This window comes from Chrysemys picta, chromosome 9 (assembly GCF_011386835.1).
Source record: "Chrysemys picta bellii isolate R12L10 chromosome 9, ASM1138683v2, whole genome shotgun sequence".
Lineage (NCBI taxonomy): Eukaryota > Metazoa > Chordata > Testudines > Emydidae > Chrysemys > Chrysemys picta.
In genome coordinates this window covers 58138905-58166609 of record NC_088799.1, presented here as the reverse complement: position 1 = coordinate 58166609, position 27705 = coordinate 58138905, and the positions used below count along the sequence as shown (strand labels likewise).

Here is a 27705-nt window from a genome sequence, read left to right as displayed (position 1 = left end):
AGAGCAGAGAAAGTGCCAACAATTTCTTCCTCCTTTCAGATCTTCAAGGGCAACCAAAATCACTTCAGCACCGTGGTGAACTCCCTGGATCCTCCGCTCTTTGCCCGGTATCTAAGGATACACCCCCGCCGGTGGCAAAACCACATTGCCCTGAGGACGGAGTTCTTAGGCTGCGACACCCAGCAAACATACTGATGGGCTGACAGCTGTGGATTAAAGGACCTAGCTTTGGCTGGACACTGAACCGTCACCAAGCCTGAAGCGACCCAAAGAGGAAGATCTTCCAAAGCCCATATGAAGGGCCACATTCACTGCAGGTCTAAGCAGAAGCAGCACCGTTCACTTCAGTGGAGTTTCATGCATTTACACTAGCTGGGTTGGGAATGTGGCACAGAGCACCCCAAGTGGTCGGAAGAAAGGATCCTGCAAAGGTTTATGGGTCGCCTGCCCTTCCCGTCTTTCTCTTTCTCATATACTGTGTGCCATATAGTCGGAGCATAGCACTAAATAATTAAACAGTAATTTTCCAGCAAACATCTGCCGCCACCCTCCCACCCCCCACCTCTCTTCCCCAGGCTCAGCCAACCTTGAAATCCCCATGGGGCTTAGAGTCAGCATTCATAGCAGCTAATAATTAATTAGCCACTGAGGTCTGCTTCATTATTTTCCATAAACTCTCAGTGACCTGGCCCTGGTCCCAGCATGAGTGATTGAGGGCGTGGTCTGGAGGGAGAGATAAGAACGTCACCCAAGGGCCACGTTTTGCAATCAGCTGGGGTTCAGCGCACCCAGCGGCCCCTGCCAGAGTCCAGGCTGGGGCTGTGCTAGCTAGGCAGAATGCCTGAAGCCAGTGGCCATGCAGCCTGACTCAGGGCTGTGGGATTTGTCCCACATGCCCTTTTGTTTCCCTTCCTTTGCTGAGTCAATAGTGCTCCGGCACTGTCATGGCCCAGTGCCACCATTCTGTCTTCCGCAAGTTGCTCTCTTGTTGGCAGTCATCTCTTGGAGCAAACCCTCCTCCTCCTGGGGCTTTTCTCCTTTTCTGTGCTCATGGTAGCCTGCTATGGGACTTTGGCCCCTCATGTGCTGATACCACAAAGAGTGCAGCCCAGGCAGACTCTCAGATTGTCACAAACAAGGATACTTCCTGTCGCACACACTACCCACCCCCGCCCAGATGCCAAGGATTCAGGGGGAAGAGGGTGCAGAGGTGAGAGTACAGGGCAGTGAGATGGAGGGGGAGCTCCCTCCCCTCTCCCTGGCTTGGTAAAGCACACAGCTCCCCTGCTGTCCCCCTCCTCTCCCTGGCTTGGAGCTCCCTCTCGCATTAGGTCTCAGGCTGACCCTTTGGGTGAGAGTGGGCGCCTGACTCACCTCTTACATAGTTCTCTGGTGTGGTTCTGAGGTGCTCCCTTCCACTGGTGCTGTGTAAGCAGGCCTGCCCCCTGCCAGGGGACGGCAAGCAGGCCAGATAAAAGAAAACTAGTTCCACAGCCCTTGCCTCATGCGCAGGAGAGGGGAGCAGGCTTTCAGCACTGCAGGCTGTTGTGGCTCCCACTCTCCTGGGTGGCTAAACAGGGTCTCAACAGCAATAACAGCCCAGAGGGCTGAGGCGAGTGGTGCATGCAAATCATGCTCCAGCTACTAACAACACAGTGCCCCAGTCTGGTTTGAGTGGTACCCAGTTCCCTGCGTTCCTCCCTTTTATAGACCCTTGTTAGGGTCTGACAAGCCTCATAGATGGGCTTGGGTAGGGGCTGGTCCTTAACCCCCTCTTGACTGGTGTGTGTGGAGGGTCAACTCCCTCTCCCACAACTCCCTCCCCCCACAGCTGGATAGTGATGTGAGAGCTCCCCCTTTTGTTTCAATCTACTTTAACCAAGGCAAGTGTTGGGAAGGGAAGGTGGGGTGATGTCATAAAAGCAGCAGGGTTCCACATGGCAACTTTAGAACCCAGAATGGGAGACTCCAAGATCAGATGTGATCAGGTGTGTGTGTGTGTGCATGCGCACACACACATGTCCTCTGGAGCTGTCACTCTGCAGTTTGGCCATCATCTGGAACCAGAAGCCTGATTTGTTCCCCTGAGGCTTGGCCTCACTGCCCTAGGGCTGCCTCTGACAGTGAGTACCTGGTAATTTGCTCTGTACAAAAATCTTTTTACGGACCTGATGGCCTGACAGTAAGAGGGTCTCAGTCCTTGCTCTGTAATGTATTGTATTGCCCTTGTATTGCCCTGGTAAAAGATGAGAAATACAGCCTTGACATTCTGAAGTTCATTGGTATCTCAATGTGTGCGTGTGTGTGCATATATGTGTGTGCAGGTACAGATGTGTGTGCATGTGTATGTGTGGGACAATGATTTTCCTGGGGCTGTAATAACAGCTCTTTGCATGGCGGCGTAGCGAGATTCCGAGATGTTGCTGGCCAGCCAGGACAGCCACTCCCTTGGAGGAAAGCAACACAAAGCTTGAAGCAGGTTGGTCTCAATGGAGGAATGTCTTTCCGTGTCACTGGGTGACTTGTGGGCTGTGAGCTGGGCTGTAATAGACAGTGATAAATGTTCCCTACAGCAGTGCTAGCTCAATGGCACAAGGCAGCAGGACAGTCAAAGAGTATCTTCAGTGGGTCTTAGAGACCCTAACAAGGATGACAGGCCTGAAGACTGGGCCTGCCAGCTGGTGGAGGCACATGGGACATCCATCCTCTGTGCCCTAACACTCCACTCTTGTGAGCGGTCAGCGGGGGATCAAAACACACAAGCATCCTGCTCTTACAGTGCTGCACAGGGTAGGATTCCTGTGTATTTCAATAGGCATGAAGGGTGTGTGATCGCACAGGCCATCAGTGCATCCCCCTGGTATCCCACATTGGCAGCAGCCGATATCTGACACTTCAGCTGACAGGAGGATTCAAACATAATGCCCCCAGGTGGTGCTGCATTGCTGTATGTGAGCGGCCAGAGGATTCCTTCCTCCTTGGCCCCTGCAGTGACTATTGCCCAGAGCAGGAGATCCGATTACCCTTCAGCCCAACTGCATCATAACAATAACAACCTGCTCACGGGAACAGAGTGTACAGACTGAAGGACGACTCCTCATGCTCATCAGAGCAAGGAACTCTTACCTGTGTGGCTGATGGCGTGGATCTTAACAGGGTCATTGCCCTCATTAGGGGAAACAAAGAGCACTTCAAACTCAGGGCTGGAAAGCTAAGAAGGACTCGGAACAGTCCGTCTCTCAGTGGCTTGCAAGCTGATCTTATCTTTTATTTTAGGAACAGGAGACCAAACAATGCCCCTTTCCAAGGTGATTTTTCCAGAACCCAGAGCAGCTGCAGGATATACACTGAATCCAGGCATTCCAACTCACTCAGTGTCAGAACACAGCTGGCTAGGGCCACTGCACTACTCAGTGATTTGCTCCATGATCCCCTTCCATGACGGACCACCCTCCTCATATGAACCAGCAACTCACAAACTAGTGCCAAAGAAACCCTGGGTGCCATCAGACATGCCCTGCAGGGATCCATCCTGCACTGGCAGAGACATGGACCAGATGGCTAGGCAGCTCTGTAGTTCCGGTCATTGTACTAAGTGACCCTGGGGGAAAAGTGGGGTTGGGTCCCCTGGGAAGTGTGGCCTACTTTAGAGTGACAGGTACCACCTCAATGATAAGCCTGCCCTTGCCAGCTGTGTTCTGAAGCTATTAGACTAGAGCCTGGTCTTCCTGTTCCATATAGTCACTGCAGCTTCCTTGGAATTGGTAAAATCAGCTGGAAAGGGGCCAGGAGGCCAAAATGGTTGGTCTTGGCTTGGAAGGGGGCAGTGCCAGAATCAAGGTGTGAGGGGATATAATCAGGGGCACCTGTGGAGAATGGGCCAATCCACTCAATCCCACCAGCCTCCACCACTGGCACATCCCAGAGCCGGTATCTGCCTCTCTTTAGTGAAGCCAGAGTCTCTTGGGCTGCAGGGCTAGTGAGACGCATTGAAAGAATAGTGGTGCTCTCTCGCCAGCATCATCCTGCTCAAAGCAGGAGTCGCAACTCGCTGCCCTCATCCCAGATGCTGAGTTTTTAAAATATAGTGATAAAGAGATTTAAAAGAATCAATCAATTGGACAGAAGGTCAACCCAGGAAGTGTCCAATCTGGAGTGTTCCCAAAGTATGAAGCCAGCCTTGAAATTCCAGGCAGCAGGGTATCAACAGGGAAACTGCACTAAACCTGCAGTCCATGGGAAAAGTCACAATCCCCTGCAGCAACTCCAGCTGCCCAGAAGTCAAGTGACTCAGTAATGGCTGTGGAGTGCTGGATTGTGGGTGGTGGATTTGTAAAGCCTGACAGGCTCCTGGACTAGTTTCCAGAACTCTCTCTTTAAATGTATCTTCTTCCCCAGGAATGGAAACAAGACCATGTTTCCCCTTGCCATATGAGGCAGAGCTCCCCAAATCCCCGGCCCCTATGTCATCTCAAAACAAGAATTCAAAGGTTCTGCAGAGTTAAAGGGCCAGATCCTCAGCTAATGTAAATTGTCGTAGCTTTGTTGCCTTCAGTAGAATGGTGCCACACAGTTTACACCAGCTGAGGATCTGACCCGAAGTGCTTGCATGGTGTAAACTGGTAGCAAGTGCCAACAGTGCAATTAGGTTAATTTGGGGAGAGAGGGTCTTTCCTGCAACAGCATCTCAGGATTACAGAAACCTACTCAGTTTAGGGTCAGGGGAGTCTGATAAACTGTATTACGAAATAAACCCTGGTCATTCTGTCAAGAAACAGCCTGGAGGGATTATCTATCACCTGGGAGCTTCTCCCACAAAACCATAAAGCAAGTTATCCATTTCCCTCTTTTCTAGCCTCTCTCTGTCTTTCTGCCTCTTCCTCTCTTCTTCCTCTCTCCTTTTTTCTTGTGGCTGATCTTGCTTAGACTTCAGGTATCCATGTGCGTAATTCGGTTCCAAACAGCAAACCCAAACCCTTTGCTGCATGGTGCTGCATTATTGGTGGATTTTGGCCCCACAGGAGTATCACATAGGGCTCATCAGTGGCGTAGAGCTGGTATATTGGCTCCTACATCACCCCTACTCCTACCTGCCAGCACAGGGGGCATAAGAGGTATTTTGTACACCCGGTATTATTTACAACTGCCTTCAGGTTGTTCTAAATTATGCCAGGGAATTGGCTTGTCAACGCAGCTGGCCCAGGATTGGGAGAGCGCAAAGACCACCTTTGGAACTACCTCTTGAGCTGCAACAGCCACAGCTTGAGGATCTGGGTCATAGTCACTCATGTGACACAGAACTACCCTGTCTATTGCTTATGCACAGGCCACCCTGGGTCCTGCCAAGAGGCCAGTGACCTTTTTCTGGGTGTCTTTGCTTTGGGCTTTTACTCCTCTCCCTCAATACATTTTAATTTCTTAAAGCATTTAAAAAGAAAAAAATTTCCCCCACACTGAAAGGCACCAAAATAAACATTTGTTACAATGTCAAAATGCTGGCTAAAAAGGGCCTTTCCCCCAAATAAAATGGCAAATGACAAGAGAATCAGGGCAAAAATGGCTTCATCTGGTTTTTAAGTTCAGGCTTGACAAAGCCCTGGCTGGGATGATTTAGTTGGGGATTGGTCCTGCTTTGAGCAGGGGGTTGGACTAGATGACCTTCTGAGGTCCCTTCCAACCCTGATATTCTATGATTCTGTCTCTTGGTCAGGACTCTAGAAACAGCAGAATCCAGACCCAGCCATCCCTGGGAGCCCCAGCAGGTCCAGGAAATTGACCACATGGGGTACATCTGGGAACCCTGCAGGCCCAGGAAATCGATCGCCTGTGGTACACCAAGGGGCCCTGTAGTAGGGTTACCATATTTCAGCAAGCAAAAAAAGAGGACGGGAGGAGCCCTGCCCTAGCCCCGCCCCTGCCCCTGCCCCTCCCACTTCCCGCCCCCCCAGAACCCCCAACCCTCCCCCCCTTCCTTGTCCCCTGACTGCCCCCTCCTGGGACCCCTGCCCCTAACTGCCCCCCAGGACTCCACTCTCTATCTAAGCCTCCCTGCCTCTTGTCCCCTGACTGCCCCAACCCTTATCCACACCCCCACCCCCAGACAGACCCCTGGGACTCCCAAGCCCCATCCAACCACTCCCCACCCCCTGACAGCCCCCCCCCAGAACTCCCAACCCATCTAAACCCCTCTGCTCCCTGTCCCCTGACTGCTCCGATCCCTCTCCGCACTCCTGCCCCCTGACAGCCCCCCCCAGAACTCCCAACCCATCTAAACCCCTCTGCTCCCTGTCCCCTGACTGCTCCGATCCCTCTCCGCACTCCTGCCCCCTGACAGCCCCCCCCAGAACTCGCAACCCATCTAAACCCCTCTGCTCCCTGTCCCCTGACTGCTCCGATCCCTCTTCGCACTCCTGCCCCCTGACAGCCCCCCCCAGAACTCGCAACCCATCTAAACCCCTCTGCTCCCTGTCCCCTGACTGCTCCGATCCCTCTTCGCACTCCTGCCCCCTGACAGCTCCCCCCCAGAACTACCAGCCCCCCACCCCCCCGCTCCTTGTCCCCTGACTGCCCCCTCCTGGGACCCCTGCTCCTAACTGCCCTCCAGAACCCCACCCCCTACCTAAGACTCCCTGTTCCTTGTCCCCTAACTGCCCCCTCCTGGGACCCCCCCCCAACTGCCCCCCAGGACCCTACCCCCTACCTGTACCCTGACTGCCCAAAACTTTCTCCACTCCCCCCAAAAAGCCCCCTCCGTTTCTTGACTGCCCCCTCCAGAACCTCCCTGCCCCTTCTCCTGCCCCCTGGCCCCCTTACCCTGCTGCTCAGAACAGGGTGTTGGGCTCTGTGCGAGCCGAGCCGGACACGTGGCTGCGCTCCCCAGCACAACAAAACCCGGTCCCTGGCCCTGCACAGTGCTGCTGGACCGGGCTGCAAGGGAGAGCTGCCGGCTCAGAATGCAGGGCGGATCCGGCTCCTCTACAGCTGCTCCGGAGTCCAGCCCGGGACTTTCCTGCAGCCCTCCCAGCCGCTCGCTCTGCTCTGCCGGGGGGGAGGGGGGAAATCCCGGACATTTTGAGTGCTTTACAAATTCCCCCCGGATGCTATTTTTAGAACAAAAAGGAGGACATGTCCCGGTAAATCCGGACGAATGGTAACCCTACCCTGTAGGCCCAGGAAACTGACCAGGTGGGGGACACTTGTCTGACCCTAACAGACTCCCAGGAAGGCATAACCCACCCCCAAGTTCCTTCCTGTTATATCCCGAAAGGAAATTACTTTTCAACCTAAAATGTGCTGCTCATTTCAATCCTGTGCGTGAGCAGGAAGCACACTGTCCAGGGGAGACACTTGATACTGGTAATGTCAAACCCTGCTGCTGTAACAGTGGATTCTCAACACCAATTCTATGAAAACAGATATGGGAGACTGATGTAAAGGGACAATTAACATTAATTAGCAACAATTTGTTATTCCCAGAATGAATCCCGTGCTGCATAAAATCGATCACTTGATTATTACCTTTTCTGTTAATTCCCTCTGAAGCACCTGGCATTGGCCACGGTTGGAAGACAGGACATTGGGTTAGATGGACCGTTGGTCTGACCCAGTATGGCTATTCTTATGTTTTTACAAAATACAGAACCAGACCCAAAAATGGGAAACAACCCGGAGGGAGGGGGCAGTGTAGCCTAGTGAATAGGACACTTAACAGGAGCTGGGGTCAATTCCCACCCTACACTGATCTGCTGGGTGACCTTGGGCAAGTCACTTCCCCACTCTGTGCCTCAGTTTCCTTTTCTGTAAAACGGGAATCATGGCATTGCCCTCCTATGTAGAGTACAGCTGAAAAGCGCTATAGAAGAGCTCAGGATTATTATTATTACATTTATCCAGGTACTTACAAGTCCCATCTGAGCCCCTCCCAAGTATTCATTCTCACAAAACCTCCATCAGGTGGGGCAGTGCTATTATCTCCACTTTACAGGGGGTGGGGAACCATGACAGAGAGAGACACAGTGACCTATCCAAGCCTATGGCAGAGCCAGGAATTGAACCCAGCCCAGTACTTTAACTACACCATCAGCCTTCTCCTTGTATGAGCTGAATCAGAGGGCTGTTAATTACACTGAAGATCCCCCATGCTGTCTGAACATATTTAATGCCCCCATGAGTGTCAGATATCTGAGAAGTCATTGTCCGTTGGATCTTCCATGCAGCATCTGCAGCTTGTGGGGGACAGGGTAAAGAGGACGCACTGCTGTTGTTTGGCAACTTGCATCTCCCAGCAATATTTGTAATGCTCAGATGCAGTGTCAATTTAATATCAGATATATTCTCTGTTGGGGGACTCCATTCGCCTCTGGCAGGGGTGTGGACTGGCTGATTCAATAGGTTCTTTTCTATCTTGGCTATGATCCTAATGGTTCTCTTCGTATTTCAGAGTAATTCTCCTCTTCCCTGCTGTTTATACCATGGTTAGCTGCAGGATTGTAGTTTGCTCTTTGCATTTATAGGCTCTCACAGCAGTATTTTCATTGTTATGAGCCTGTCTCATGCACTATTAGGATAAGGGAAGCATGAATCCAAACAGCCCTTCTTCCCCTAGGGATGCACAAAAAAGTCTTTATACGTGCTCATAATAGCACAGTTCCTAGCTATGCCTGCAATCAGATGACAAGGTGTGATTCCATGGATCATTCTGTAGACATCCAAATCCTGGATCCAGACTTCCCCAAACATTGGGGACGTTGGAATCCCAGCTTTATAGCTCAGGCCTTGCCTCTATATTTATAAATTCAGAATCTTGCTTAGTGAGATGCTCTTTCTAGCAAGAATACACTTAAGAGCCCATCTGACTGGCTAGCCAGGGAGTAGAGAATTAAGGGACTACTTTCAAATGTGGGCTGCAATTTGCACCCACTTAAGCCTGCATGAGCGCATCCAAACAGGCGCTACAGGCACAGTTGTGCATTATTTGGGCCTGTTCCAAAGGCCACTGAAATCAGTGGAAAGGTTCCCACTGACATCACTGGTCTTTGGATCAGGCCCTTTGTGAATCCAGTTACTCACCAGCATGTTGGGCTCATACCAGTTTTTCTGCTGTAATAAAGGGAATGGGTTTGGGAAATTTTCCCCTTAGTAACTGATGAGTCTTTTCTCAGAATAACAAAACCCCAACCTGTTTACACTTTTCAGTCTTCTTGTGGTCAAAGGATGCCTAAAGATCAAGACTAGAGCAAGGGCAAGCACGTGAGGGGCCAGGCGGAACCAGGTGAGGAGAATCGAGCCCTGTGAGAAGTCCCCTGGCAGGAAGAAGCCATGGCACTGCTGTTGCACAAGGCTGCGTTTCCTCTGCTGGTCCAGCTGATTGCCTCTGCCTCCTGCTACCAGTCCACCTCCAAGCCTGAGGTCATCTCCCACCCACCCAGGTACCTCTTCAGGATCAGAGAGCGGGGAGCCCAGAAACCAGTCCCAGGAAGACTTCTGACTTGGCAGGAGAAGGGGAAAGTTTACCCCTTTGCTGTGGGAGAGAGAGGAGGGTCAGGCCAGGAAATCCAACGTAAGTAGCAAAAGCAGCAGCTAAAGCCAAATTATGTAGAGACAGGCCTCATGCCTCCAGCTCTATGGGCTGGAAGTAGAGAATGGTACTGCCAGATCCATTGGTAGTGCTCATAGATGACGTATTTTTAAAGCCCCCCTCTCCCGGTGTCTGGGATCTGCAGACTGAGGTACACGATGGATGTGAGGCTTATTGTTCCCTTGGAGTCAGTTCAGTGCTGGAGAAAGGGACAGGATTTGCAGCCCTGAAACTATAAATTCTCAGTGTATCCATAAGAGCATCTACAAGACTGGCCCTAGCTATGTACTCCAACTTGGACCTAAGAGGAACCAGTTTTAGGGACAAGAGAGGCGTTCAGTCACCATGATCCATTCAGCTCTTGGTCACTCTGCTAAAACTGCTGCCAAGGGCGGGGGCAAGTTAGTGCCAACTGGGCGGGCAACGTGTAACGTGGTTATGAAACATCATAGCTAGTTCCTCCACTCCTGTCCCGTGCCAAAGGGGTACTGGATGTTTCAAGAGGTCAGAATGTAATTTGTTTACCCTGCCACCAAATGACCCTCCATTTCCTTTGTAAGAAGGGCTCAGAGTTCAGGGTTGTCTCTCTGATTGCTTTGTATAAAAGTAAAAATAATTTGCATTCAGGGCACTGACACTAGACTCATCTCCTCGAGCTCTTGTTCCTTATAATGGCAAAGGACAGTCACAAGGTGAGGCAAGTGAAAAGATAAGTGTATTCTTAGTTCTAATAGTTAAACACTATTGGCTATGTAGGATCAAAAGGGGTGAATGAAACAGGAACTGAATTATTATACTATTCATGCTTCAGAATAAGTTCTGATTTATTGGTCCTTTTCTAAATCTACTTTTATGAAAAATCTCACTAAGAGACTAAAACTCCTTGGGTCAGCTAAAACGGGTCCTCTTGGTCTCTGTTCAAATAACTGAGAAAACCCCAACATTTAACAATTAATATTGGGGTCTGTCTACATGGGAACACTTAGGAAAGTTAATCTGAATTAACTAATGGTGTGGATTTAAAGTGGATGAGTTAAACTGCATTAAATTCCTGTGTAGACACTCCAATTCAGAATTAAAGTGACCTTAATTCCATTTTGCTTAATTCACAGAATTAAATTAAACTAAATTAAAGCCACGTTAATTCTGAATGACAGAGTTTTAATGAAGTTTAACTCATCAACTTTAAAAGTTAATTTGAATTAACTTTCCTGAGTGTTCCCAGGCAGATGAGCCCTTAGAAATGTTCCAGTCTTTCTGAATGCTATTCAGGCTGTTTCAGCTTTCCCCAAACCTGCCTTCCAGGTTCCAAAACCTAATGAGACAGAGCCCACCTTCTCCCAAGTGTCTATGTTCAGCCCAGGATCCAACCCTCATGTGGCTCTGGGACCAAGGAGTCTGCCAAGAAAAGACACATGGGATCTGGATCTCCATTCATAGAATCATAGAATCATAGAATATCAGGGTTGGAAGGGACCTCAAGAGGTCATCTAGTCCAACCCCCTGCTCAAAGCAGGACCAATTCCCAACTAAATCATCCCAGCCAGGGCTTTGTCAAGCCGGGCCTTAAAAACCTCCAAGGAAGGAGACTCCACCACCTCCCTAGGTAACGCATTCCCGTGTTTCACCACCCTCCTAGTGAAATAGTTTTTCCTAATATCCAACCTGGACCTCCCCCACTGCAACTTGAGACCATTGCTCCTTGTTCTGTCATCTGCCACCACTGAGAACAGCTGAGCTCCATCCTCTTTGGAACCCCCTTCAGGTAGTTGAAGGCTGCTATCAAATCCCCCCTCATTCTTCTCTTCTGGAGACTAAACAATCTCAGTTCCCTCAGCCTCTCCTCATAAGTCATGTGCTCCAGACCCCTAATCATTTTTGTTGCCCTCCGTTGGACTCTTTCCAATTTTTCCACATCCTTCTTGTAGTGTGGGGCCCAAAACTGGACACAGTATTCCAGATGAGGCCTCACCAATGTCGAATAAAGGGGAACGATCACGTTCCTCGATCTGCTGGCAATGCCCCTACTTATACAGCCCAAAATGCCGTTAGCCTTCTTGGCAACAAGAGCACACTGTTGACTCATATCCAGCTTCTCGTCCACTGTGACCCCTAGGTCCTTTTCTGCAGAACTGCTACCTAGCCATTCAGTCCCTAGTCTGTAGCAGTGCATGGGATTCTTCCGTCCTAAGTGCAGGACTCTGCACTTGTCCTTGTTGAACCTCATCAGGTTTTTTTTGGCCCAATCCTCTAATTTGTCTAGGTCCCTCTGTATCCGATCCCTACCCTCTAGTGTATCTACCACGCCTCCTAGTTTAGTTTGCTTCACAGATGTCAGGAGGATGTGTCTATAGGTTCTACAGTACCAAGTTAGAACCTTCTTACATTACCAGACAATCAGCTTGTTTCATGTAGGTTACTAAGAAGCCATCAGGTGGGCACTACCAGCCTGGTTTACATTGAAACAAGTGACCTAGAGATGCAAATTGCCTTGGGCCCTATCCTGTTCCCACTGAGGTCAACTGAGTCCACTGGGAGCACAGTTAGGTGCCATATTCCATCACCAGTCCTCAGAGCTATCCATTCCTCATTCTCTGGGCTTTGGAGAGGCAAGGTGGGTGAGATAACTGGCTGGGCATATGAGGAGGCAGCAGGGACTCGCCAATGTGATACTTTATTGGCTCTCCCACAGACAGGATCAGGTGCCACATACCTTCTTCTCCTGTGGTGCTTTTTACAAAGGACATTCCTGTAGGAGATTTTTTTATTCTATCCCTCCAGCACCTTGCTCCTTTTGCTGACTAGAATGTGTCACCTCTGCAGGAGTCCGCAGGTCCTGGCTGGCAGACTACATGGACAATCTCTGGACCCATATCCTTGGGTCCTTCCCCCGGGCAGCTCTGTACATCTTCCCCCTTGCCTTGGGGATCATGCTCCTTCTCTGTTGCATCACGTAAGTGTGTGCATAGCCTAGTGCTCAGTGCATGTTACACATCCCCCATCTGTGCCCCAATACTGTAGAGCTGATGTTTATATAAAAAGCAGGTAGTCTTCCCTTGGAAGAAAAGACTAGTTTCCTCTTGTCTAGAGCTCTGGGATGAAGACTGTGGTTGATAGCTTCATTCCTCTACAGAGTTTCTCAGACTGGGGGCATGCCCATCTGCGGGGCATGAGAAGCTTTAGGAGAGCGGTGACTGCTGGCCAGGTGCCTGGCTCTGAATGCCATATCATGCCACCCTGACTTCTGCATTGCTGCTGGGGGTAGGGTGACCAGACAGCAGGTATGAAAAATAGGGCCAGGGGGTGTGGGGTAATAGGAGCCTATATAAGAAAAAGACCCAAAAATCAGGACTGTCCCTATAAAATCGGGACCTCTGGCCACCCTACCTGGAGGTGGTGCTGCCTTCAGAGCTGGGTGCCTAGCCAGGCATCGCTGCTGTCTGGGCGCCAGTATATGTACTTGTGTGGCGGGAGGGGCATAAATGACTACAGACACAAAGAATGGGGGTGCGATCAAATAAGTTTGAGAACCACTGCTCTAGCACAATGGAACTCTCAACAACAAGGGTTAAGCTCATCAGTGCAGGAGACAGCTTTCTTGGCGGGGACGGTCTGAGTCTGTGGAATGAATTCCCCCGGAAACCACAGACTTCCCCACCTACCTTCTGCTCCAAGTGCAAGGTGCACTTCTTTGACCTGCCTCTCTAACATAAATACATCCCCCTCCCCCCCCCTCAACCGCCCCACCCTAACAAGACACTCCACTGCACACACTTCTCCCCCTGGGGAGAGGCTGAGAGAATAAACACCAAGTGCCAGGTGTTAGTCACGCTGCTGAATGTGCTATTGAAGGTACTCAGCTACTACAGGGAGGAGTGTGATATAAGAACCTACACAGAACAGCAATGGCTGATGCATCCCCTCACTCTCTATGGAGTATGTTTCCAGTAAAATGGTTTGATTGGGGCCGGGGGAACAATTAATTTCCTTTCTTTGAAAAACAGCATTTGCAGAGCCAGGGCATTGGATGCCTTGTTGTGGAGAAGACCTGCACTTGGTCCCCTCATGAGCAGCCTTGCTTTATTCCATTCAGGAGGTGTGACCGGTGGCCCCCACCGCAGTCCTGGCCCATCCTCTGAGAGATTTATGGTCACCTAGAACAGGCCTTCTCTTCTTTGTCCCCACATCCCACAACTCACACTACTTTCTGGCTTTTAAATGCCACGGTCAGAAGCCTTATTCCATCAAGCAGGAGAAAGTTGTAGTTACAGCAAGTTGAGTCTTATTTTCATTACCCTTATTTTCCTTCCCCTTCCTGCCTCCTCATCCCCCCCTCCCCGTTTCCTTTCTTCGGTGACTTAACATTCTTCTCCTTTGGTTTCTCAGGGTTCTTTTGGACTGAAGAGACCAGAGGAACTTCCAGACATGTCTATGTCCTCTCAGTCCAGCGACGAGATGCCAGTTGGGCCAAGCTCCACATGGCCCCACTGAAGGAAGCCTCCCCAGGAAGTTCTAGGTGTTTGTGTTCCACAGATAGGAGATCAGTCTGTGCTGTTACTTATTTCCTTTTCACATTGGTGGTTTTATCTTAATGAAAAACATTCTCCCAACACCCAAATTGAATTTAATATTTCCAAATAACTCTTAGGGCTTGTCTACATGGGGACACTAAGAAAAGCTAATCTGAGAGTACGTCTACACTAAGGACACTATACTGGCATAGCTATATCACTGTACCTATGCCAGTATAATCTCACAGTGTAGACACAGCCTACACTGACCGAAGGGGTTTTTCAGTCAGAGTCAGACCACCACCTCCCCACACACGGGCAGCTATGTCAACTGAAGCATTCTAACTGCATGTACACTGGGATTGAGGTCAGCCTAGCTCTGTCGGTAAGAGGGGGGAGACCTGTGGTGACATCAATTGTAAGTGTAGACCTGTCCTGAAATAAGTTTAAAGTGGATTAGTTAAATCACATTAAGCCCCTCTGTAGATGCTTTTATTCAGAATTAAAATGACTTTAATTCAGTTTAGCTTAATTCACTTGAGGTTAATTAATTCACTTGAGGGGAATTAAACTAAACTGAATTAAGGTCATTTTAATTCTGAATGAAAATTCACACAGGGTTAAATAAAATTTAACTAATCCACTTTAAATTCACACCTTGAGTTAATTCAGATTAATTTTCCTGAGGGTCTCTGTATAGATAAATCCATAGATCTTCAGTTTCTACTTTCTGATAGTCTGTTATTAATAGGGATCACATTAAATGAGCAAAATGGTTTGTCAGCTCATCTTCCTATGGGGCCGTTACCAGTACATAGATCTTCAAACCCTGCTGGTGTCCATATATCATGCCTTAATCTGTGGGCACGCACACTGACAGAATTGGCTTCCATCAGTCAGGACATGGCTCTGCTACATAAAGGGGAGGGTTTCTTGCCACACATGGCTCAAAGGCACCGATCGTGAGCCCCACAAAATTATATACAAAAGCTTTGATTAATCCTTGTTTAAAATATTTATTTTTAAAAGATGCCATTTTAATGGGATAAAACCTTCCTGTCTGCAATTCTGAGTCTTGGTGCTTGTCCCTCCCAAGCAGGCTGCACTGTGACATGAGGGACTTTTAGCAGCTAGAGGTCCCAACCAAAATCAAGGTCTCCTTGTACTAGACTCTGTACAAACACGGTAAGCTCTTCAGGATATCAGCTGTCTCCTACTATCTAAGTAGACAAAACAGACAAAGGGTAGGAGGGGGAACGGAGAGGAAATGACTTGCACAAGGTCAGTGGAGGGCTGAGAATAGAAGCTAGGTCTTCTGACTCTCCATTCAATTCCTGCTCTCCCGGACCAAATGCCTCTAAGCATTGGGCAAGGTGACATGTGACCAAAGAGGCATGAAAGCCCTATCAGCTTGCAGGGAGATGGTGAAAGCACAGGCTTCCTGATCTTGCATCTAGAGACCAGCGTGAACCAAAACACCAGATCTGAATACCTCCAGACTTCAGGAAAGCTGGGCTCAGCATCCAGATCTCACGGCTGGGCCTGGCTGTGGGATGGGCAGGCAAATCTCAACACCCTCAGACTTTGCGTTCCAGTTTTACAGTTGATTCCTATCTACGGGCATACATCGCGCATGTCCATATCACGTGCCTGGAGGGTACAGAGCAGTGGGCTGGTTTTGTTTGGGTCTCCTAGCCCAAGAGTTGAAATGGTAAGACCTTTGTGACTCTTGTTTCAGAGGCTGTAGCTTTTTCATTTAGTGCTGGGCAAAATTTTCAGACTAAACTTTTTTTCATCAGAAAATGCAGGTTCGGGTCAACGGAAACATTTCACAAATTTGCAGCTAATTTCCCAACTGTTTTGGTGAAAAAAAATCAAAAAAGATTGAAGGGCTCATTTTTACATTTTCAGAATAAAAAAGTTTTGATTTTTTTCCATTCAAAACAAATGGCATTTTGAATTTTACTTCAATTTAAAAACAAATAAAAAAAGGTTAAAAAAACCCCTCAAAAACTAAATGAAACATTTAATTCGACCCAAAGTAGTGACGGGGCTGGGCTGGGAGTGCCCCACAGCTGGGCTGGGAGTGCAGTCAGAAAGTGGCTGCAGGCAAGAGGTTTAGACACTCCTGCCCAGGCCCTGTGCTTCATGTCTCAGTGCAAGCACCCAAATATCTGCTGCTTGTGGAAAGGTTCTAGTGTGGCAGGGGGTGAGCCAAGAATATCCCAAGGGAGTGGGACCTCACACTTCTGGGCAGGTTATTAGATTGATCTCACCTCATTATCTCCTCCCATTTGACCAGACATGTAGTGGGAGACTGGCCTGTGTGAGCTCCATGCCAAGACAGAACAGGTCCAACTGCAGACCCAGCACAGAGGTTCTGCATCAAAGGAGTGTGGAAGCAGAGAAAGAACTGTCATGCATTGCATCCCCTTCCTGTCAGTTCTTTCTCTGCTTCCACAGGAGCGAGAGAGATCCAAGTGTCATTCACCAGAGCTGAGCACTGCCTGGGGCTCAGGGCCAGAGGGCCAAGAGCCTGGTGGTAGCGGCTAGCCCAGGACCACACTGCGTTAGGTGATGTATGAACACAGAGGCAGTTCCTTCCCTGAGGAGCTCACAGCCTAACTTCCTGTTCTCTTACTCCCTCCTCCCCCTACCCCAGAGCTCCCATCTAATCCCCTCTCGCACAGTACATTTGTCTCCCAGCTCCCTCTGGAGCACCCACTTACCCCAGCTCTCTCTCTTTCTTCCATCCCCCCCTTCACAGGGCTGGGGACTGTTTTGTGTCTTCCTTCCCCTGGGGGAGGGAATGGGGGTAGATGACTGGATTTGGGGGTATTTGGGAATATGGATAGATTGATATTTTGGGGGAGTAGATATCATCTGAGCTGTAGTGATGGATTTGGGGGGGCACCTGGCTGACTTGGGGGTACATGGGTTTTGGAGGAGCAATATTCAGGTGGCAGTAGTTGGATTTATGGGTGCAGTGGCAAAGGGATTGGGACTGGTCCTGCTAGTGAAGGCAGGGGGCTGGACCTGATGACCTTTCAGGGTCCCTTCCAGCTCTATGAGATAGGTATATCTCCATATATATATATAATATGAATGAATGTATGCAGGTTGAAGGATTTTGGGGTGCATTTTGTGAAAAGAGAGGGGGGATGTGGATGGGAGAGGGGCAGGATGTCTGGGAGTAGGAGGGGAGTAGTAGTGGGTTTGTGGATGGGACCTGGGGGGTGCATGGCTGTTTAGTGGAATAGGGAGACAGGGATGGGGATTGGAGGGGGTGCATGGCGGTTTGGGGGTGAGGGAAACGGGGCTGGAAGGATGGGGATTGGCGGGGGTACATGGCAGTTTGGGGGTGAAGATGGGGCTGGAAGGGTGGGGATTGGAGGGGGTGCATGGCTGTTTGTGGGTGAGGGAGACAGGGCTGGAGGGATGGGGATTGGAAGGGAGAGCGTGGCGGTCTGGGTCTGGAAGGATGGGGATTGGAGGGGGTGCCTGGCTGTTTGGGGGCAGGAGGGGACAGGGCTGGAGGAATGGGGATTGGAGGGGGTGCATGGCTGTTTGGGGGTGAGGAAGACAGGGCTGGAAGGATGGGGATGGAGGGCAGTTTGGGGGTGAGGGAGACAGGGCTGGAAGAATGGGGATTGGAGGGGGTGCATGGCTGTTTGGGGGAAGGAGGGGACAGGGCTGGAGGGATTGGAGGGGGTGCATGGTGGTTTGGGGGTGGAGACGGGGCTGGAAGGATAGGGATTGGAGGGGGTGCATGGCTGTTTGGGAGTGAGGGGGACGGGGCTGGAAGGGTGGGGATTGGAGGCGATGCATGGCTTTTGGGGGGGTAAGGGGGCTGGGGCTGGAGAGGTGCATGGCTGTTTAGGAGTGGGGGAAAGCTGTGCGTCCCCATTAGCCTCTTCTTGCCCGTTTGTTTCCCTTCCCCTCTATCGCGGGCCATTGCGCGGGCGCCCCCTGCCAGCCGCTTCTCTCCGAGTTCCTGGGGTTGGTCTCTCCGCCCGCAGCGGGAGCAGGGGCCGCGGCCTCCCCCGCCTGGGCACTCCTCCTGTAGGGCAGCGAGGGGGAGTGACGGTGCCAGTCCCCCGGCTCCCGCCCCCTCCCGGCAGCCCGGCGCTTCCTTTCCCCGCCGGCTCCGCACGCTGTCCGGCAGGCTGCAACATCCCAAGCCCGCTGGCAGGAAGCTCAGCCACCCGTCCAGCCCCGGATCCTGCCCCCAGCAGCAGCTTTACAGGCACCGGTCGGCTCGGTTGAATTAATGTCCCGGCACTAGGCGGCTGGGGAGCGCAGCGGCTGCACCCGGGAGCCTGCGCAGGGACTGGAGCCGGCCCGGGAGCCGCCGCTGCTGCAGTGGGGAGCCGGCCCGCTCTGTTGGAGCCAGGGGAACCGGATCAGGTGGCTGGAGTCGGCGTGGGAGCGGCCGCTGCGCAAAGGAGTCGGCTCGGGTGACAGCAGAGAGCTCGGCATGACTCTCAAGTCGAGCCGGGGCGACAGCGTGAGCAGCATGCGGACGGCGCTCTCTGACCTGTACCTGGAGCACCTGCTGCAGAGCCGGCCCAAGCCCGAGGTAAGGGCGCTTCCCGGGGGGGCAGGGACAGCGGCAGGCAGCCGCAATAGGGGGCTGTGGCAGCCGGGGAGCCAGAAGCCGGGCACAGTGTGATGTGGGAGCCAGCAGCCGGGCAGAGTGCCCAGGGCCTCTAGCAGCCAGGTCTCATACAGTGCGGGGTGATAGCCCTAGGACACTTTATGTTTGGGGCCTCCCCTCACCCGGAACACACTATTAGCTACTAACTTCCCTGGGGTAGAATTGAGTGACCAAGCAGTTTGATGTACATTTGTGGTACAGCGCCAATCACATTTCACTTCCCTCCCTACAGCTGGCAAAGCAGGGGCACTGAGAGCTAAGAGGTCTGGGTCTCCCAGTGTGAATTTTGGCAAGTCTCTGCACCACTCCATTTCTCAGTTTCTACATCTGCAAAATGGGGTTAATGATCCCTCTCCTGGTGTGAGATCCACAGATGGAAGGTGCTCACTGCAAAGTCTCTCGGTTCTTATTCACTCCAGTCTCTGGCCCTTGGGCGTGTGTGGCCTTTTCTGTGAGGTTACTGAAGGGTTGAGGCTGGCGTCAGTGAAGCTGCTCTTCACAACACTGAGGATATCAGTGTTTAGGAATCCAGTTCACTTGCCCCCCCCTCCTACTCTGTCCACGGCGCTTTGCCGAGATTGTGGCCCTCATCCTGCTCTTGCTTGCTCTGGTTTGAATCCGAAGTGACTCCCTTGAAGACAGCAGCATTAGAGCAGTGTAAAATTGGTATGAGTGGGATCAGGGTTAGAGCTGGGGGGTGCTGTGGCTGAAGAGCCGTGAGCAGGGAGGGAGTGCTCGCTCTGTGTTACTCCGACACTACCTCCCTGGCTGATGTGGGGGCAGCATTGATTGGTTTTGGAGCCCCCTGTCCAGGGTACAGTGAGGAAGCCCTAATCTGAGGGTAGGGAGAGCTGCAGATGCAAAAGCAAGGTGTGAGGCAAGGAGGTGGTATTCACTGTCCTTAGATCTCTGAGTGGGGCTGGGGGACAGCTGAGGGGCTGACAGCTGTACTTAAATCTGTAATGAACTGTCCTGCTCTGTTTCCATCACGCTGCAGCATTTCATGCGTGGTTCTCCTCTCTGGGTGGATAGTAATGGGGGGGAGAGGGGGCAGGCATGTGAAGCTAGTTTGGAAGAGGATTTGCCATTTTGCTCCTGGGTAGGGAACGGGTAGCTGAATGGGATGAGGAAAGCTGCAGCTCCAAGCTAAAATGAGACTCTTTATTGTATTTGCTGCAAAGTTGTAGCTGGTCTGAACTGGAACTGCCTGTCACGTGAGCTGATTTAGCTACTGAGCAACCTCCAGCAAGCAGGTCCACATATCTGGCTGGAGGAGATATGGCAATGGATTTTAGCCCTGGGAAACTGGGGCAGGCCAATCATGCCTCCTAATTCCTGCTCCTGAGACAATGATCATTGTGTGGCAGGCTTCATACACAACAGCACTGGCTGAATGGCAGTGGCATTGGTTAAGAAAACAGCTGCAGTGTGCCTCTCTGCTTCAGGGCTACATTATCAGCTGGTGTAAATTGGGGTATCTCCAGTGCAGTCAATGGAGGTATGATAATTTACATTGCCTGAGGATCTGGCCCATTATCCTCAGAAGTGCTCAAGAATCTCAGCACTGTTAGGGTGTGTAGCTTTCAGGCTGCAAAGCTGCACAGTTGAGCAATGACTGCTTCTCTTTTTAAACCCACAGAAGCAGGGAGGAAATTGGAGACCAGACTGAAACTTTATCCTTAACCCACCCTGTTGTGCAATAAAGCAATAGAAAGAAACACAACCACCCATCATGAGTGAGTTAAATGTGAGCTTTAGAGTAGCAGCTGTGTTAGTCTGTATCAGCAAAAAGAACAGGAGTACTTGTGGCACCTTAGAGACTAACAAATTTATTAGAGCATAAGCTTTCGTGGACTACAGCCCACTTCTTCGGATGCTTTCATCCAGAACTCTGGATTCCCTCTCTTTTTGGTGACTGAAATCTGGCACCGTGAGGAAAACTGAATGATCTTGTATGTAAGGTGGGATTTGGAACTTCAGTCAAACCAAAGAAACTTTTCACATTTCCTGCCCCCCATCTCACCAGCCTGGAATCCCACAGACGGCTCCACAGCAGGTGTAAATTGTTGTGGCCTCAGAGACTTCAGTGGAACTGTCACAGTTTATACCCACTATGAATCTGCTCCCCAGTCTTTCCTTTTTATGCCTTGTTCTGCATCAGAGTGTCTTTAACCCTTTAGGAGCCACAGCTAGAGAGTGTCACAAGGGACATGCAATTGGTCTTATGAAATCCGAAGAAGCTGTATGGGGCTGGAGGGTGAAAGTCATAAACAGCAGGGCTGATGGTGAGCTGGGATGGCACAGGGCTCTTCTGTTTTTTCTTAAAGGTCTCCTGATGTGTATCAGGACATTTGGGACAGGCCTTCATAACAGCGCCTGGAGGGGGCTATGTATTTCTGAGCCCACGAATCAGATTGTCTTGTCACCAAGACCTAGCACTTCAAAGAAATGGAGAAAATTCCGAGTGTGTGGCTAGTTACAGGCTCTCATTTAGAATCTGAAGGTGCATCTACACTTCGAGCTGGGGCTGTAACTCCCAGTTTGTGGAGAGATACTCACACAAGCTGTGATGGAGTCAGTGTGCTGAAAATCGAGGGTAGCCTCAGGTATGTCGCCCCAAACTGGGAATTGCACCTCCAGCTCCAAGTGTAGACAGACCCTTAGGGACTTCAGGTGATGGAAAAGTCTCCGGCTGTACAGTCTTGGAGCCATCTCTGACAGTGCAAAGCTGCAGTCCTCCCCCCATTTATGAAGCTGTCTAGCCCAGATCTTCAAAGGTATTTAGGCACCTGAGGGTCTGGACCTCTGTAACTGCCCCACACTCTAAACCAGGGGTACTGGCCGGCAGACGAGCATCTGCCGAAATGCCGCTGACAAGCAGCGTCATCCAGGGGCGTCGCTGCTGAAATGCCGCCGAAAATGCGCCTATTGACGTTGCCACTTGTTGGCGGCATTTCAGTGGATGCTTGTCCACCGCCACGGTCCTCCGTGGCTCGCCAGACAAAAAAGGTTGGGGACCACTGCTCTAAACTCTGGTCAAATGGAGTGAATGGATTGTTCCTCTCTCCCTTTGTTTTGACAGTGTTTATGAAATCTTCTGTATAGCAAGCCTGACCACCTGGAGTCAAGATTGCTCTCTGGGAACAGGGGATGATACAAATTAATGCAAAATCCTATTCTGCATTCCCTCCTCACTCCAGCCCTATCACACACGTGTATGTTTCCCTAAGTCCCACCACCACCCATCCCCCGCATGGCAGTTTAATTCCCAGTGCCTGATAGGGCTGCTGGCTGACAGCTACAGTGTCTGTGTGTGGCCATGGCCTGTGCAATGAGGCAGCGGTGAGGGTGCTGTGAAGGGAGTAGACTCGTGCAGTGGAGCCTGCCTCCTGTCCGCAGCTGGCTGTGCAGTGATCCCTGCCTGGAGGGGAATCCTAGAGAGAGACCTAGGCCTCTGTGTGTCTTTGAGCTCATTTGTCACTGCATAGCTGTTTCCTTGGGTCCCTGTGCCAGCCTGGAGTGGGCAGAGAGCCAGCATCACCCTTGGGTTTCTCCTGGGTGACTTTATATCTGCTCTTGTTAGTCAGGGCTTCCCTTGGGAGACCTGGTCTTTCAAAGTTGACCTGAAGAAGTAACCAAGAATGAAGCAGGTAGTGGAGGTAGATGGCCCTTATCCCCTTTCAGGGGGTCAGGCATTAGCAAAGCGTACCATGCTCCGGTTGATCTTTGGACAAAGATGATGGCTGTTCAAATGATCTAATTGCTGTGAAGTTAATGTTTGATCACCTGCGACTGTGTTCCCTGCCTGCGGCAGCAAGGGTAGCAGCATTTGGCTGGAGAAGCTTGGCCTCCTTTGTTAAGCTGGAGCTGCCTTGCACCTCCCCTCCCCCAGGACCCGTGTGACCTGGAGGGATGAGAGTTCTTTGGCCTTTCCAAGGAGTCTCCCCTCTCCAGCCTGGGATCTGGGTTCAGCCCATTTTAGAAATGGGGGCCCACTGCAAAATTCAGGTCTGGATTTCAGACACTCCAGAGCTTGGGTCCAGATCCCAGCGGTGATCTGGTTGCTCTGTGTTGCTCTCAATGGGATGCTGGGGGTGGCGTTGGTACATTTGGTGGCTGAGTGGATGCACTGCTCCCCCCATATTCCTTGGAACATGTGGTCCTAGCAGGGCACTTTTCCACCAGCGTGCCCAATGCAGCGTGGCCCATCTGCAAAGCACCATCAAGGCCACTTTGTACGGAGTAGCAGCTCCCGGTGCCTCCTCCTTTGTCACCCATTACACAGCTATTCCATTGACCTCAGGAGCTGCATTGTCCCAGACGCTGGGCTCTGATCTGACCTGGATCCCATTTCCAGTGAGGTACAGCAGTAACCCATGTTCTCTCTGCCTGGATTCTGCTGAGCTGGCATTCAGTCTGTATTTTAACTTCAGTTGGCTCCTCGCAGTGCTCCTGAACTCTGAGTCCTCCTGCAGATGTTTCCTCTCCCTCAGAGGGATTTGAGAGCCCTGCGTAAGCAGCGGGCTCTGCCAGACCCTCATCGCCCTGACTCTCGAAGGGTCGAGAGGTCACAGGCTACACAAGGCCAAAGCTTCAGAACAACAATACAATGCTGCATGTGTGTGCTAGGCAGGAGGTTTACACTGAGCAGGCCATGGCACTGTCCCTATGGTCACATTCCCCTAACCCAGTCAGGCCTGGTAAGGCCACTACACACGATCCCTTAGTGCTTCTGTTTCATTGGCAGCACCAACTCAGAATGGAGGCTGTTCGTAACTCTGAACTAAATATTCTGGTTCTTTCCAAAGTTTACAACTGAACAGTGACTTAACACAGCTTTGAAACTTTACTCAGCAGGAGAAAAATGCTCCTCTTAACCATCTTAATTTAAATGAAATAAGCTCAGAAAAAGTTTCCTTACCTTGTCAATCTTTTTTAAAACTTTCCCTTTATTTATTTAGTAGTGTACGTTTAACACAGCACTGTACTATATTTGCTTTTGTTTTGTTTTGTCTCTGCTGCTGCCTGATTGCATATTCCCAGTTCCAAATGAGGTGTGTGGTTGACCGGTCAGTTCGTAACTCTGGTGTTCCTAACTCTGAGGTTACTGTATTGTTAACCCCCAAAATACTCCTGACTCCAAGGAGTCAGGCCTTGAAAAATCAGGAGATTGGCTTCAAAATTATGAGATTTTATAAAAATAATACCTTTGGGGTCTTTGCATTTGCTTCTGGTTTTTAAGCCTTTATGAAGTCACTTTTCCAAACCCTTCTCAGGGACCACCAGGGCTAGAAATGTACTTAGCTGACATTCTCACATTATCACAGGACTCCAGGAGCTGGGGCTTTAAGAAACACACCAAATATTGCAAGACTCATGAAAGCTTTGTGAGAGTTGGCAAAACAGTGACTGCTTTGCATTACAGGTCTCTTTATTATTGCTTTTCCCTCTGCTGATGCTTGGGCATCAGTTTATTTAATGCCAATGCTTAAAGTAGAAACAAGCTGGCCTAGTAGTTTAGAAAGGTTAGTGCTCCTGTTTAACCCCAACATGGTGGTCCTGGCTGAGGCAGCCCCTTTGAGTGTTGATGTTGGCAAAGAGGATGTATCTGGGGTTGTATTAGCCCCATGTGCCAGCAGTAGAGCAGTTAGCATACCTGTTTCCTCTTCCCTCTCTACCCCGGTGCCTTGGCCTCTCTTGTAACTTTTTCTTGATTGACTATGGTTTCAACAGGCGGCGGTTAAGGTCTAGGAAGAGGATGAGAGGTTTGGAGTAGGTGTACCAATCTCCTGAGCTCCTGCAGCCGGCCCATCATCAGCTGCCTCTGCCCCTCGTTGCCCACTCCTGTCTCTGCTCCCTCTGTTCATCTAGCACTAACTTCCCCAGGGATCTCTTGCACATTCCCACTGTGCCTTCTCCTTTGCAGCCCTTTGTCAAGCAGAGCCTCCCTGTGTGTCTCTGCCCCATCACCTCTCTGTCTCATTTTAGATTTCAGCTGAAATCCTCTTTTTCAACCCTCACCTATATGCTAGTGCCGTCAATGGAGCAGGAACAGAGGGGAATGTTCAAGCAGCAGCAGCTTAGTTCTTCTGAGACAGGACCCAACTCTCCCACAATGCATCTGTGCACCAGCTGTACAAGACCTGTGGTCACTCCTGCCTCCCTGGTCTCAGTCTCTATTGTCACTAGTGGGCCAGGTGGGAGCTGTAATCAGAGTGGAGTGCTCCCTTGTCCTGGCCATAATACCAGCTGTGCACTTTCTTCTGTCCTAATGCTCCCTTTGTAGAGTCCACTGATGTTACTGTTCACTTCCCGACCTAAACTGTTGTGCTGTGTTGCAGTGCTCTGTGAAACAGCTGCTGAGCTCCACCCCAGAGGTGGCTGCATTTCAGTGGGAGGTGAAGTGATCCACTGTATTAGAGTGTTCATAAAGTTTCATAGATTCCAAGGTGAGAAGGGACCATTATGATCACCTAGTCTGACCTTCTGTATAGTATGGGCTAGAGAACTTCCTCAAAATAATTTCTAGTGCAGATCTTTTGGAAGAAGATCCAGTCTTGATTGAACAATTGACAGTGCTGGAGAATCCACCACAACCCTCGGTAAATTGTTCCCATGTTTAATTACCCTCATTGTTAAAAATGTACCCCTTATTTCCAGCCTGAATTTGTCTAGCTTCAGCTTCCAGCCATTCGATTGGGTTAGACCTTCCTCCGCTAGACTGAAGAGCCCATGATTAAATATTTGTCCCCTATATAGGTACCTATAGATAAGGTTACGATTTAGTCATGGGTATTTTTAGTAAAAGTCATGCACAGGTCATGGGCAATAACCAAAAAGTCACAGCCCGTGACCTTTCTATGACTTTTACTAAAAATACCCATAACTAAATTTTACCTGCTTGGGATGTGTGTGGGGGGGAGTGGGTGGGGGGGGGGTGGCGGCAGTGCTCCAGCGGATGCTGCTGCTCCTGGGTGTGGGGGACAGCCCGGAGCCCTGCTGCCGCTGCTGCTTCTAGGGGGTAGCCGAGGGCTCCGCCACCGCTGCTGCTCCTCTGGGCAGGGGCAGCCTGAGGTGCTGCTGCTGCTCCCGGACTACTGCTCCAGGGCAGTGTCTGGGCCCAGATTCCCCTGTTGATGCATCCCAGGCTGGCATTAGCTCTTTTGGCCACCGTGTCACATTGGGAGCTCCTGTTCAGCTGATTATCCACCACAACCCCCAAATCTTTTTTACAGTTACTGCTTCCCAGGATAGAGTCCCTCAGCCTGTAAGTAGACTCATAGACTTTAAGGTCAGAAGGGACCATTATGATCATCTAGTCTGACCTCCCGCATGATGCAGGCTACAAAAGCTGACCCACCCCCTTTCCCTTGACTCAGCTGTTGAAGTCCCCAAATCCTGTGATTTAAAGACTTCAAGTCACAGACAATCCTCCGGCTAGCGACCCCCGCCCCATGCTGCGGAGGAAGGCGAAAAACCTCCAGGGCCTCTGCCAATCGACCCTGTGTGGCCTGCATGCTTTGTTCCTAGGCATAGACATTTTCATTGAGCTGTATTCAAATGCATATTGTTTTCTTTTGCCCCATGCAGTCTGATGGACTGTCCGGGTAAAAGGCCCTGTATAAATGACAGTCAGTCATTTCCAGCCAGTGACCATATTGAGTATGCTGCCAGGGTGGCTGGTTCACTGCTATCAGTCACCTCCTGGACAGGGTGTTTTGTCCATTCCTCAGCTGAAAGCAAAGGTTAGGGCTGGGGAGGGGCGGAGGTTCCTAGGCTGCCCCAACCTTTGTGACAATGCCTGAGCTCAGCTGACTGGAATGTGCTGCTTTGCTGAGCCTGGCGTTTGAGGGCTGCTGATGTACTGGAATCGTGCTGTGTCATATATGCTGAGGAAGCCAAGGAGAGATAAGAGGGGAAGCCATGCTGACTCTGCTCCCCTGGAGGCACTTTGAACTCTGGCCGGGGCCACAGTGAGACTTTCTCCAGCTTCCCAAAGGTCCCTGCCAGCTCTGCTGGAGAAGGCAAACAGGGAGCAGCATGTCTGCTGTCTGACTCAGAACGGTTCTGTTCCCCCTCCTCTCTCCAGTGGCCCAGGGCAATTTCACCATGTGTCTTTCCTCATCTCCCGCTGTCTGTTTGCTCGCTGAATCCAGAAGCATCTGCATGGGCAGCGGGTATCATAGGCCAGGGGAGGCTAAGTCTCCCCTAACCCAGGCCGTGGCCTCATCCATGCTCTACCCTGAGGCCCCTCACCCTCTCCCCTGAGGCTGGTAGGGGCTCCTCCGGCTATGGGGGGGCCCTCAGGGCTCCAGCGGGCAGTGCCTCAGGCAGAAGGGGCAAGGCCGGGGGCTAGTCTCCCCGAAGGGGAGGTTCACCTGCCGCCCATGAGCATCTGGTTGTCCCTCTGTCTCCCCAGCCTGGATTGCAGACCCGGCCCCCTCCTGATATTCTAGCTATTCTCCCTTCCACCAAAAGCCAGGCTTTCCTGGGGCTTGTAACAGCCACATGCACAACCTGAGGCTGAGGCTTGGCTGCAGGATCTGTAGTCTGAATGTATTTAACAAATTTGGCAGGAGCAACCTGTTTGGCTCTTTTTAATTTTTAGGAGAAGATTTTTTGGGGCTTTCAAAGATAGCTTCTTTCAATAAATCTGGTGTCTTCCCCGGCTTTGCCAGTACCCTGCAATCCTGACCGCTGCTCTCTCTGGGAGTCCAGGCCTGGTATCTGCACAGCTCTGCCAATGCACCATAGTCCTGATTTGCAGCACTGCCTGCTATTCCAGTGATGGATTCTGCCCCCAGTTCTGTGAGAGCAGCTTTGTATCCCCCTCGGTTCCAGTCTGGGGGTCCCCGCATGGCTCTGCTGATGCACCCTAGACCTGATCTGCAGCATCACCCCTCAGTATGTCCCCTAGTGCACCTCAGTCCTGAAGCGTGTCCCACCCCACACCGCTATGC

At 50.9% G+C, this 27705-nt stretch overlaps 2 protein-coding genes across 6 annotated transcripts in view; both read left to right on the top strand.

The window, feature by feature from the left end:
- Positions 1–9319, top strand: part of F8 (coagulation factor VIII) — an 84544-nt gene extending 75225 nt beyond the window's left edge. For 2 of the 4 annotated variants that reach the window (XM_042858750.2, XM_042858748.2), the window contains one exon: positions 40–2258. In XM_042858750.2, the coding sequence (XP_042714684.2) occupies positions 40–203 (164 nt within the window). In that variant the 3' untranslated portion in view covers positions 204–2258. Of the gene's footprint in view, positions 1–39; positions 2259–9195 lie in introns of those variants that run through there. The other 2 variants (XM_042858749.2, XM_042858751.2) reach the window with 2 other exon arrangements.
- Positions 9320–18066: 8747 nt separating this feature from the next.
- Positions 18067–27705, top strand: part of MPP1 (MAGUK p55 scaffold protein 1) — a 41117-nt gene continuing 31478 nt past the window's right edge. The window contains exon 1 of one of the 2 annotated variants that reach the window (XM_005301327.5): positions 18067–18667. In XM_005301327.5, the coding sequence (XP_005301384.2) occupies positions 18566–18667 (102 nt within the window). In that variant the 5' untranslated portion in view covers positions 18067–18565. The remainder of the gene's footprint in view (positions 18668–27705) is intronic. The other variant, XM_042858752.2, reaches the window with a different exon arrangement.